We start from the raw sequence: 13,288 nt of genomic DNA, 5'->3' as shown, positions 1-13,288 counted from the left end.
TGGGAAAGACGGGCGCCACCCCCTGTTCCGTTTTGATCACTTTTACTGGTTTCCTGATTTTTCTGTACTGTAACATATATCATTTGTAAAGCACTTTGCAGATAGGTGCTATATAAATGCACCATTTTACCATCAATTTGAACATCTCAGTTTCTAGGCCGTTCTTCTGATACTCAGCCGCCTTTCTTTAACGCATAACCTATACGTTGTTTGTTATACATTTCAATCTGGATGTTACCTCTGTGTCTCATTAGTTTTGGCTATACATGTAGCAACATCATTATTACTTTTTTTAATAAGATTTCTGTTTCCAGAAACCATAGGTTAGGTTTTAGAAGACCTTTTTTTGAATCTGCCTCAGGTCATAATGGGTTTGTCTTTGATGGTTTTGGATTTCATTAAATGTTTGAAGTTAACAGTAATTTAGTTTGAAAACTTTCCGTTGCGTTTTGTGGGATTGTTTGCTGTTGCTCATGCACACCTCTCATTTCCAGTGTCAGTCTCCATCCACACTGAACATCTTAACTGATCCCCAGTCGCACCTAAATGCAACGCTTTGTGGAGCGTGAGAAAGGCGTTCCCCCAGCAAACTAGCGAGGGAAGCCAGGAGGGGATAATGTTGTTTGTTTTTCTATGGAAGGAAATCTGATAAACCATGGACTTATCGGTTGGTTGAACCGCGACGCGTCTTCATTCATTTGATTCTTTAAAGAAATGTTTTAGTTTCTCCCCGATGTCGGCGTTGCTTTGTGTTATATGATGGCAACAAATTAGCGTGAAAGCGGATAAAGCTTCTATCCCTGGAGGACGGTTCCACAGCACATAATGAAGACACGGATGATGGAAACAATCTGTTGTTTGTTATACTGTAGTTGGTGTAAACTTTCCACTTCTTTTTCTTTATTCTACAGCTGATCATTTTCACTCCCAAATCTCTGCTGAGGCATCCTGAGGCGCGGGCCAGCTTTGACGAGCTCGCCACAGGTACAGCTTCCACATCGTGTCTTCTACAAACTGTTATATTAGTCACTGTCCATGCTGGAAATGTCCAAAATAGTGTTGATTTCGTCGACTAAAACTATGGCGAAAAGGTTGTTCGACTAATTTTTATACTCTGACGACAACTAAATAAGAACTAAGCTATGATGACTAAAACTGATGACTAAATAAAAATATATATATTTTCTTCGTCTAGACTAAAATGTCAGGGAGGGACTAGTGGAGAAGAGATCCAGTAGAACAAAAAGACAAGTCATTTTATGTTTGGTTGCACTCTGAAAACAGCGTATGTAGAATCAGCCATTACGACGCCAGGTTTACCCGGTTGGGCGCATGGAAGGAACACGTTATTCCAACCAGTTCCTTTCCCCTCCATCAGGCGCCCTGGCTGGCCAGGGGGAGGACGTTTAGAGGGGGTGCACACGCACATCCGACACGCCAAAGGTCCGAAGCGTGGGGACATGCGATGTAAAAATGCGATGGACCGACATGCGCTGCTCCCGTGCTTGCGGTTATGGTTGGGTTAGGGATTGAGGTTTCGGATCAATAGTATGTCGGAACTAAAGCATGTACCCGTTTAGAGACCAGGATTACTGCATGTTTTTTGTGAGCGTATACCTACCCTATAGGGGACACGGGGAGAACATGCAAACTCCACACAGAAAGGCCCTTTTTGCCCTAAATTCTGATGATTCCTGCAGGCACTTCGTTCAGGAGACTGATCCCAGACCAGGGCCTTGCAGGTGAAAACCCGGCCCAGGTGAAGAGAGTGATCTTCTGCACGGGGAAGGTCTACTACGAACTGGCTAAGGAGAGGAAGCTGCAGAACCTGGAGAGAAGCGTCGCCATTATCAGACTGGAACAGGTATAACACATTATCAGACTGGAACAGGTATAACACATTATCAGACTGGAACAGGTATTTTACTTTTACTTAAGTACATCTCGGAGACAAGATTTTTACTTTTACTCCACTACAATTATTTGAAAACTTTAGTTACTAGATACTTTGGAGATTTTAATTTGGATTAGAAAACATACATTAACCACTTCAACCCTATACATTTCGTCCACTTCTACCGATACTTTTGTACTTTTACTCAAGTACATTGTAAAGTCTGTACTTTTACTTGTAATGAAGTAGTTCTAAATTGCAGTATTGGTACTTTTACTTAAGTAAAACAATTGAGTACTTTTTCCACCACTGTGTATGATGCAGCTACTTTGCCTTACAAAGGCGTCGTCTCCTCGTTTTCCAACACAAATCACAGCTGTGGTCCACGCCTCAGGAGAACACGTGAACATCTTGGCTGATACGTGGGACCGCGCAACTGCCACTACTAGCCCTTTAGCAAAAATGCTAATTAATTAAAAAAAAGCTTACATTTGGGAAACTGCTGTAGTTACGAACCAGCTTCAACCCTTTTAGGATTGATCAACTGGCTGAGGAGAAAAATGCATGAGAACAGTGTAACTGTATAAAAGGTTGTTGCAATGCTGACACAATTGATGAGACTGTTTGGTAATTAAATCCCCCCTCCCCACACACACACACACACACACACACACACTGACTGTACATATTGGTGCACCAAGTCTATGTAAGCTATGTATAGTCCAGCCTTGCTGGGTCCGCTGCTTGCAATGCGTTTAAATCAAAGCCCTTTTATAACTTTCCACCACTGAGCCAGCTCTCTCTGTGTCTGTGTGTGTGTGTGTGTGTGTGTGTGTGTGTGTGTGTGTGTGTGTGTGTGTGTGTGTGTGTGTGTGTGTGTGTGTGTGTGTGTGTGTGTGTGTGTGTGTGTGTGTGTGTGTGTGTGTGTGTGTGTGTGTGTGCGCGTGTGCGCTGGCCAGGGTATCAGACTTATCTGTTGGCTGTGTGCAGTGCCAGTTTTCTGTTGTGTAGTTTATTTATTTGATAGATACCGTATGTTGGATATTGACTCACTAAAACGGAGGCGAAGGGAATAATCCCCAGGCCCCAAAGCAAGATTGACAGCTCGGGCCCCTCCTCCCACGAGCACATGTGGTAGGAGTATTTTGGCCTTTTTAAAAATGAAAAATATCAACATAACAACAATAATATCGTTCTCACCTTATTTCCTCTAAACTGCAGCGTACAACAACCACGTTAATAATAAGAGTATAATATAAGTGACAACTTCAGACTAAAACCCTCAATGTGGCTCAGCAAACCTGCTGGGGAGGCATACTTTAATCTGACGGAGCATTAGTTTGACATGCGTCCGCATCTCGGACTAGTGCCTGCGACCAATGACTAGTCTAACTAAAGTACTGCACCCTACATGCTGAGGCAATGAATAAAAATACTGTAGGCTGCTGCTCTGCTCACAGGTTGAACAAAATAATACCGTGTGCTTCGGGTTGATTAAGTAGTCTCTTCATTTTTCAGTTCAAGTGGTAACATTTAGCTAACGTACCAGTACTATTTTATCTTGCAAATATGATTATTTTATTTTTGTGTATGGCTTTGTTGTGGTCAGTGTATGTGGCATATTTTTTTACTATTTTATCTTGCAAATCAGATTACATTCATTATGAAATGAGGATGAAAAAAAGAATGAGTTATTTGTGTTTTGTTCACAGCACATGTGACTTAATTATTGTCCGAAAGAATTATATGATAGGTAGTTGAGTTGGCTCTTGGCTTTTATAATTTTCTAATCTGGCTCCCTTTGAAAAAGGTTTGGACACCCCTGGCTAATGGCCATAACTCTTGACAGTGTACAAATAGAACCAAAATTGTCCATTCGGTTCCACGTGTACACTGTCAAACGATAGATAGATAGATAGATAGATAGATACAACACAACTAAAACAGTCTTCATGTTCCTATTATCATCATTCGTTTTGCTGGGAAAGCCCCTGGGACCCCACTTTGAGAACCACTGAATTAGCCTGGGATAAATACCATTTACGGGTTTCTGATTCGGTCAGGAGTGGAAAGAACTTGTTGTAGTCACTGGTTAGTCATCAGGTGACCGGAACCAATGGTCCGATGGTCGGAACCAAAATACAAAAATAACTCCCGCGATCAAGGGCATCATAACTTTAGGGCCTACTCAATAAAACTTTTTTGATGTGATGTAGTTTATCTAATAGAAATTGTTTGTTTGGTATATCAATCGTTTATTTCAACTCGCAGCACCTGGCAAGATGAAACTATTCTATTCAGTAATTAAATGGTGATTGGGGGAACAAAAACAAAGTGGCGCCAAAGAACCGGAACCACCAACCAGTAGGAGACCAGTGGTTCCCAAAGTGGGGTCCGGGGACCCCCAGTGGTCCTTGAGGGAGTTCCAGGAGGTCCCCAGCTAAATTATAGTTTGGAAGCAAATGGACCCTTATTGGTCTGTGACTCTGAGAGTGTACAAATGAAACAAATGGACCCGTTGGGGTCCATTTGGTTCCATTTGTACATTCTCAGAGTTAAATTAACATTGATTTTACAATATAAAGTTGTGGTCCCAGAGATGGAAATTACATTAAATGGGGGTCCTTAGCCTAATGCATGTCAAACTGGGGGTCCTTGAAATTAAACGGGTTGAGAATCTCTGCTATAGCCGTAAACATCTTCTCTCATGGGGGTCCCTGGCATAATTAGTTTCAATTTGGGGGTCCTTGATGTGACAAAGTTTGGGAACCACTGGCTTAGACCGTATCACACAGGCCAGATTGGAACGACTACCAGGTTTAGCTCCGTGGTGGAAAGTCTGGTGATGCGAGGTTACTGAATTAGACTCTAATTAGGGCTCTATTAATTAGCCCTGGCAGAGCGCCCAGCAGTCTCCCCCACTGCCTGTCTCCACCCACAGCCGTCTTAATTGAGTGGAAATGTTCTCAGAAATGCTAATAAAACCGCTTAACTTCCTCGCTCCTTTCATATGCCAATGGCCTGACTGGTCAATGCCCGACGGTGTGCGAGTTCAGATCGATTGGTCAACCACTGAGAACATTTTCCACCCACAAGTCTTAATTGAGTGAGAGTGCACAATAATGCTAATGCACACAGCACAGAAATTGAGGGAAATGTATGCCAAATGGTCCTATCCTATAAAATGGGATCTGTTCTAGTAGGATAGGATATGACATGCAATGTCATAAAACCGGGAGAGTATCCGTGTCATTTTAGATTTTAGACGTTGGTTATTCAAAAATGTACAAGCTTGCAGTGAGGCACGAAAGTGTGAGAACTGCTCATTTAGAACAGTGGCTCCCAAAGTGAGGGAGTTACAGGGGGTCCCCAGCTAAATTATAGTTAGGCACCAAATGGACCCTTATGGGTCTGTAACTCAGAGGGATACACTCTCAGTGTTAAATTAAAATTGATTTTACAATATAAATTAGTGTCTCAGAGATAGAAATGCCATTAAATGGGGGTTCGTATAGACTGATGCATGTCAAACTGGAGGTCCTTGAAATTAAACGGGTTTAGAATCACTGCTAGAGCCGTAAAAATCTTCTCTTATGGGGGTCCCTGGCATATCTTTTCAAATGGCGGTCCTTGGGATAATTCAGCAATATTACATGAGAGGGTGAGGGTTAACGTGATTATTGCCGCGACAGGGATGCGGTCAGGAACGAGACGAAGTCGAGTTCCGCAAGCATCACTGAAGTGATGTCCACGGCCAAATAAAGATAAAAATTAAAAAGTTTGAGAACCACCAATAAAGAAACAAAGAAAAGAAAGAAAACCTTTTAGAAGACTTTTGTACTTGCATTCAGATGGTCCGATACTCATTCTGCCGTACTTTTATTTTTTTGTCCAGATTTCGCCATTCCCGTTTGACCTGGTCCGGTCCGAGGTGGAGAGGTACTGCCACGCTGAGCTGCTCTGGTGTCAGGAGGAACACAAGAACATGGGCTACTACGACTACATCCGCCCGCGCTTCCTCACCGTGCTGGACGATAACAGACCCATCTGGTAAGGATCCTCAGTGTTCTGTAGCCAATAACAGACCCATCTGGTAAGGATCCTCATTGTTCTGTAGCCAATAACAGACCCATCTGGTAAGGATCCTCAGTGTTCTGTAGCCAATAACAGACCCATCTGGTAAGGATCCTCAGTGTTCTGTAGCCAGTAATAGACCTGTCTAGTAAGGTTCCTCAATTTAGCCAATAAGAGTCCCGTTTGGTAAGGATTCTCTGTAGAATTAGACAAACGAAGAAGGACTTTATCCTGAAAACGTCCATGGAGCATTAAACATGAAATGTAATTTGCCTGCAATGCTTTGTGCTGTGCAGTACTGACTGTTGGATCCATCCTCTCTAGGTACATGGGTCGAGACAGTACTGACCGTGTTGAATCCCTCTCCTCTAGGTATGTTGGTCCAGACAGTACTGACCGTGTTGAATCCCTCTCCTCTAGGTATGTGGGTCCAGACAGTGCTGACCGTGTTAAATCCTTCTCCTCTAGGTACGGGTCCAGACAGTACTGACCGTGTTGAATCCCTCTCCTCTAGGTATGTGGGTCCAGACAGTGCTGACCGTGTTAAATCCTTCTCCTCTAGGTACATGGGTCCAGACAGTACTGACCGTGTTGAATCCCTCTCCTCTAGGTATGTGGGTCCAGACAGTACTGACCGTGTTGAATCCCTCTCCTCTAGGTACGGGTCCAGACAGTACTGACCGTGTTGAATCCCTCTCCTCTAGGTATGTGGGTCCAGACAGTATTGACCGTGTTGAATCCCTCTCCTCTCCTCTAGGTACAGACAGTACTGACCGTGTTGAATCCCTCTCCTCTCCTCTAGGTACAGACAGTACTGACCGTGTTGAATCCCTCTCCTCTAGGTACGGGTCCAGACAGTACTTACCGTGTTGAATCCCTCTCCTCTCCTCTAGGTACAGACAGTACTGACCGTGTTGAATCCCTCTCCTCTCCTCTAGGTACAGACAGTACTGACCGTGTTGAATCCCTCTCCTCTCCTCTAGGTACAGACAGTACTGACCGTGTTGAATCCCTCTCCTCTCCTCTAGGTACGTGGGGAGAGACCCGGCAGCGGCCCCCGCCACGGGGAACAGGTCCACCCACCTCAACGAGCTCAAGAGGTTCATGGACGCCGCTTTCAACCTCCACGCCTTCCAGGGCAGACACTTCTAAATGCCCCAGTAAACAAACAGGAGAAGATGGGGCGCACACCAGTATTGGTGACTATGAAGGGCACATTCACAAAACTTTATTTAAGCAGAAACTTTCCGCAACCCTGTGATGGTGTCTCTCGATTATAACCAGAGGCAAACCCGAAGGGGAGGAACATCATATATATATATTTTTAAAATGGCCGTTCTGAAATCTCACTGAGCTTAGAGTATAATCAGTATTATGTTCTCAGTTCCACGTTTCCATAACTCAGGGTAATGACTATGAGCAGGTCCAAAACGAGGTTATTGGAAGCAGTAGCCGTAGTAGTGCATCGTTACAAAACCAGAACCCATGACATACTGTAGGTTTCACGCCACGGTTCACATAGTTACCGTAGTCGAAAAGAGCCATTATTACTATTATTATTATTATTACTGCACTGAACTGTACATGCAAGACACAGGCATGTGTCTACCTACTTTATACTTAGTAACAAATAATTTTATTTGCCCAAGTCTAGCTAGACTCCTGAACATTGTGAACTTGTAGTACTACAACAGTACTGTAGTCTATCTAGTGCCTACCTCCATTACCGCGGCTGTTCCCCACCAAATGCCCTTCAGCACAACAGAAGTTGTGTCTAATCATCTATCTTCTTATTCTGTTATTTTCCTCCCTAAACCGGCACTTAATTGCATTAGTAGGCTACTGTATTAAGTTATTTTCTTGGTGTGCCATTTGGTAGAGTGGCTCAGTTCCCTATACCTCAGTCGACTGCATGGTCAACTTGTTTTTCAGTTTTCTGATCCCGGTCTATAACGGAGTGCTGCTGTGAGCCTCCAAAATGTTTCTCATTCTGAATTTAGATTTAGATTGTCATGATAGAGATGCTACCCTGTGGGGCTGCCCATATACTGAAACCCGACCCTGCTCCATTGCCTCTCTATGCAGATATTTAGTATATATATATATATGTTCTAGAATGCGTCTTTTACAAATGACTAGTGGAAGATACTAGATGCACAATGTTAACGTAGCTGGAATACTTGAATAATGATTGTGAATGTTGTTCCAGATTTTTGCTGTCGGGAAACACATTGTGCTCACATACATTGTGAGCTTGTAGATCGGCCATTAGAAAATGTATATAGGGCTGAAGTAGTTAATGTATGTTTTGTAATAATAGTTATTAACTAATATTAGTTAGTAACTAAACTTTTCAAATACTTGTAGTGTATACAAAATTTGCCTCTGAGATGTGGTAAAAGTAGTGAAAACGTAAAGAATACCTCAAAATTGTACTTAAGCACAGTACTTGTAAGTACTGTAGTACTGTACAGTACTTGTAAGTACACAGGAAATGTACTTAGTTACTTTAGAGAGAGATACGCTGAGATAAGAATGAGTTATATCATTTATATAATTGTTTCAGAACCACTGAATTTAGAGGCAACCATGTTGTTGAAGCATAAATTAGGCTTCCTTTAGTTAACCGTGGAGCAGGTGCGCTTCCTCTGTTCACTTCCTTGGCCGCTATATAGTGCTCGGCTAACATAACACAGAGATGGAAATACCGTCACTCCAATGAAATGGATGAAGATGCAAGACTAAAGAACACATTTATTTTATTCTCAGAAGTCCAGAGCCTTCATCAGAGTAACTTTCTCTGATGAAGGTTCTGGCCAAAACACGGCGGATGAATTAAATGAGCGTGCAGTCCAGTCGGAGCTTATCGTTATATACACCTCAATGATTTCAAATTTTTGTGTGTAGTGTGTACCACAACTAGCGAGAAGGAATAGCTGAACTACAAACTCAACATGAAAAAGATAATAATTGCTATTTTCACAAATAGGAACGCTAGGTTTAATGACCTACCTGGTGAGTCTGCTGAGTTAAACAATTCAACATAGTTGCTAAAACGGCAGTAAGAATGGCCGCTAAAGCGGGCTGCACACTTCAAACGTCATCCGAAGTTTGTTCGGACGGGGTCAGCAGTAAAAAAAGTCTAGTTTTCTTGGACTCTGTGAACCTATGCTTCTTTGAAAAGTGGTCATGTCACCGTCCCAATATGAAAAGTGGTCATGTCACCGTCCCAATATGAATGTCCACTCTAAAAGACTTTGGATTGGTTCTGAAGTGCAGTTTGTTTTCTAAATTCTAAAATTGCTTCCACACAGTTTTAGCAGCGAGCTCTGTTTGTCTGTCATCAGTGTGTCTAGTTGAGGGAAGCATTCATGAACAGTGAGTTGAGGTTAACATGTGAAAATCCCTGGCCTCTTAACACACGCTGTATTGTTGGTTTGTTATGTTTAGAAATGCTGCATTACATTTCTGTTCCTGTTAAGTTCAACCTTTCTCAGCCAAAGCTCAAACGAAGTAGTTAATAGAAGTATAACCATAAACCACGTTACAAATCAGTAGCCTACGTTTTAGCGATGTATAAATGAGATGTACCTTTCCTTTTTCTGAATGTATAGCACAACCGTTCGGAATAACAATCTTATGACCACAGTCAGTCGGTGAGCACTGAAATGTGGGTATTGAAGGCTCCACAGCTTGATGCATTTACACTCGTCTACTTGAACAAATAAAGCAATAATTTATTTTAGTTTAATAACATTTCTTGTATTGGCTGCTGCTGTTCCCTGTTCTCTCTGTTCTTTCTGTTTTGTTTACAAAAGAAATTGGATTGATTTAGTCAAGAACACCCAGCAGGAGCCAATTCACCCACAACACCATTATGAGTTGTATTATGAAAAAGAAAAGGTTTTTAATCAACTGCGACAGTGCAAGATCTTTGTTTCCTTTGTCTCCTACACACTCAGACATTAAAAAACCCCACATTTCCCCACATTGGTCAACTCTTTAATTTTCAGTAAGCATCGTCCACAGCACTGATGGCTTCTTTGCAACGAGGGTCCAGTTTACCATCTCCGCCTTTTGGGAAACACAACAGATTGTTAGAGAAATAACAAACTCTTAACCGCATGAACTCGAGCGTGCCTATTCTGGGGGTAAACATAATTTGCAAAATTGCCAATCTACAAGGTCACAATGCATCTCATCTCAATGCATTGTGAGTTTGTAAGGGCAGCTATTTCCGGCAATGAGATTCGGGGTAGATGGAACAAAAATGGAGTGACTAACTAAGATCAACTAAATCACATTCTCTTTTTTTTTTAAGGTCAATTTGTGGTCATTATAACATTATGAACCTGATAGTAAACCATAATTAGACTATACCAACCAAACTCACCGAACTCCATCTGTCTGATGTCACAGGTGTAAACGCACTCCCCATGGACCACGAGCTCAACTGTGTTCCATTCTGCTGTTTCCTCTAAGATGAACTGATGTCCATGCTCCTTCAGCAAAGCTGTATAGACACACACACAATTGAATGCACAATATGCATATCGTCGGGCACAAACCTTTTAAAAACTTGTTGTGTTTTTTTTCCAAGGAGATCAGTGTAAACCAAAATTACGCACTATAGGACGTTAATGAGATGAGATGAAATTCAATTTATTGTCAATGTACAGTACACCGAAAAGTGTTTTCGCATCTCACAAAAATGTAAACATGTCAGTAAGGACACATTAATAAGTACAGTAGTAAGTGCAGATATGAGCAGTAGTCATTTAAATAAATAAGTAAGGATATGAGCAGGAAGAAAAAACATTGGATATGACCAAATTGCACATAGCCCTTATTGCACGTAGTAAAGTGCTAGAATAAAAAGATGAACACAAAAGACAAATGATACTGTACCCTGCAGACCCTCCAGTCTGAAAGTCCTGTGCTTCACGAGCCCACAGGATTCATACGGCCCATAGCACACTATCACCTGTGCATTTCCACGCATAGTTTCAACCTAGGATGGTGACATTAATGCACTATATTAAATTAACCTACTACTCTGTATTCCTAGTTTGTAACTGAGCCCGGGTGGAGCGGCTTGGTGTCCGTTTGGTTGTTGGTTGCCTGGCAACGTCATTGTTGATCTTTGTGGCTCTGGAAACCAGAGGGTTGGTTGTGCCTGAAAACCAGCTAGACCAAAACTCGCTTCGGGCTGTCCCTTCAAGGAAGGGAGTCATCCCTTCGGGCTATGGGATTGAGACTACTTTTGCCCTGTTTAAGGCGCTCAATCGCACCTGGCCAAAAGGAACAAGCTAAATATGTGCCGCGATGTATGTGTTAGTTTAGATCTGTGTTAGCTTAGATCTGTTTATTTTGGCAAGCGACGTCACACCGGCATCGCTCCGCGGATGTACAAACTCACAGTGCACCACTTCATGCCGTGCTGCGAGCTTGTACGTCTGCTCTTTTTGATCATTTTTGTGGAGGCGCTAGCTCCACCAAGGCTTTGGTGACGGGCTTTGTGTGTCCCGCCCGTGTATGGCCAAGTCTATGGACTTTTTATGACGAAATGTCTTTCGTACATCAAAGTCAATGTCAAATGACTTGAAGGACTACTCACCATTTCACCACTTTTCAACCTACTGTATCTTCATATAATAGGTCCTCACTAATAATCATGAAAAAATGGGGCAATTATTTTCTACTCGGTCTGTGTCTCATAGGAGGGCTGTGAGCAGTTCAGAAACCGTCCTCCAGTGACATCATTGATGTGGAATACAAGCTAATACAAGCCATTGTTCTCACGATAATGAAAATCATTTTTTTTTTGTTAAAAACAAATTTCTGCCTAATGATGTCACTGGAGGACGGTTTCTGTACTGCCCACAGCCCTCCTATGAGAGACAGACTGAGTAGAAAAAATGTGTGCCATTTTATCATGATTATTAGTGAGGACCTATTATATGAAGATAGGTTGTGAAGTGGTCCTTTAAGTGGGTGCACTTCGTCATCATTCATGGGCATCAAGATAAAAGGAGCCCCTAACTTTACACGCACGTGATATTCTTTTTTTGAAAATGTTTAAAAAATATATATTCTTGAATTATTTAACACAAATCTTCTCTTCTGGGAGTCCCTGGCACAAAACATTTTATAGCCTCGGTACCCAGGCTTCTATTTTCATTTGCATTCAGCTCAAACAGAAAAGCCTGGGGAAACCCATCGTCTGCTTGGGAAGTGGAAGTCAACTTGTATTTCGCTAACCAATAACAGTGCAAAGGGGCGTATAGCTCCAAATTGGGTGACGTCAGTGTTCTCTGCTCGGATCTGTGAACCAATAGGATCCACCGGCTGTTTTCGCCAGCGCCCCTCTTGACCAGGAATCACACAGGCTGGGGCAGGCTCAACATTTTCAGATGGGGATCATGTCACTGGCAGGCTATAGACGAATTCATGTTAGTCTGCCTCAACCTCAAACGTTACTCTTTTACCTGCTTTTTACTAACCCTAACATTACAAAGATGCCCAGAACATCGGGATGAATCTGAGTAGTTTATGGCTGCTCCAACAGTAGTGGCAACATTAAAAAAGAAAAAAAAACTAAAAGATACATAACGTCAGTCTTACCCAATACCCAATCTTTCTGTTTTATGAACACAAGGCTGCTGTACTTTATACAGAAACTAGAAAAATACGCACATCACTTCATGGAGGTGCTGGGTTCAAAAAGTAACATATGAAAAGAGAAGGGAACCCGTTTCGAGGCACATATTTAGCTTGGCTCGAAACGTTGTCAATAAAAGTTATCTTTTGGAGCATACGAGTGTGCGGGTTCCCTTCTCTTTTCATGCTGTACTTTATACCTCATAGTAAGCATTTAAAGTATGAGTAACTAACTTTTTTAGTTAGTGTTAGTAAAAAGCAGGTAAAAGAGTAACGTTTAAGGCAGACTAACATCAGTCACTCTACAGTTCACTGTAGTAGAAGAGGTGCAGGTTTACCCCACAGCTATGTCGTCTCCACCTACAGCAAATACTTAAGCTGCGACCATGAGACCCGTTTCTGAATTGGTCTATAGTCTGGCCCAGTCGGCATGCTAGCGCATGGAGCTTGCGCTGGATAATATTGGTTCATCGATCTGAGCACATATTGATGAAAGCATGAAATATCAAGCACTGTATCCTTCATGATTATATTTATTACATTAACAGTATTACATTTAAACTTGTATTCATTCATTTTCCGTCACAGCCATGAATACATATAGTGGTCATTTTATATTCCCTTAAATAAAATTTATATTTTACACAAATCTACAACATT

General features: G+C 42.1%; 2 protein-coding genes across 3 annotated transcripts in view; one reads left to right on the top strand and one right to left on the bottom strand.

Annotated features, from left to right (window-relative positions):
• Positions 1–7,126, top strand: part of ogdhl (oxoglutarate dehydrogenase L) — a 48,058-nt gene extending 40,932 nt beyond the window's left edge. For both annotated transcript variants that reach the window (XM_080782837.1, XM_080782836.1), the window contains 4 exons: positions 912–984; positions 1,701–1,864; positions 5,790–5,944; positions 6,997–7,126. In XM_080782837.1, coding sequence (XP_080638963.1) covers positions 912–984; positions 1,701–1,864; positions 5,790–5,944; positions 6,997–7,120 — 516 coding nt within the window. In that variant the 3' untranslated portion in view covers positions 7,121–7,126. The remainder of the gene's footprint in view (positions 1–911; positions 985–1,700; positions 1,865–5,789; positions 5,945–6,996) is intronic.
• A 2,851-nt stretch (positions 7,127–9,977) lies between these two features.
• On the bottom strand, positions 9,978–10,970 carry cUnh10orf53 (chromosome Un C10orf53 homolog; the record flags this gene model as incomplete). Its single annotated transcript, XM_080782872.1, has 3 exons — positions 9,978–10,042; positions 10,362–10,481; positions 10,877–10,970. The coding sequence occupies 3 exons, from the start codon at positions 10,968–10,970 to the stop codon at positions 9,978–9,980; spliced, it is 279 nt and encodes a 92-aa protein (XP_080638998.1).
• Between the last annotated feature and the right edge of the window lie 2,318 nt (positions 10,971–13,288).

The sequence above is a fragment of the Protomyctophum bolini genome (genome assembly GCF_963924005.1).
Source record: "Protomyctophum bolini genome assembly, chromosome: 14".
NCBI lineage: Eukaryota > Metazoa > Chordata > Actinopteri > Myctophiformes > Myctophidae > Protomyctophum > Protomyctophum bolini.
Note: the sequence above shows the minus strand (reverse complement) of the source record. Positions and strands in the feature narration are given on the sequence as shown.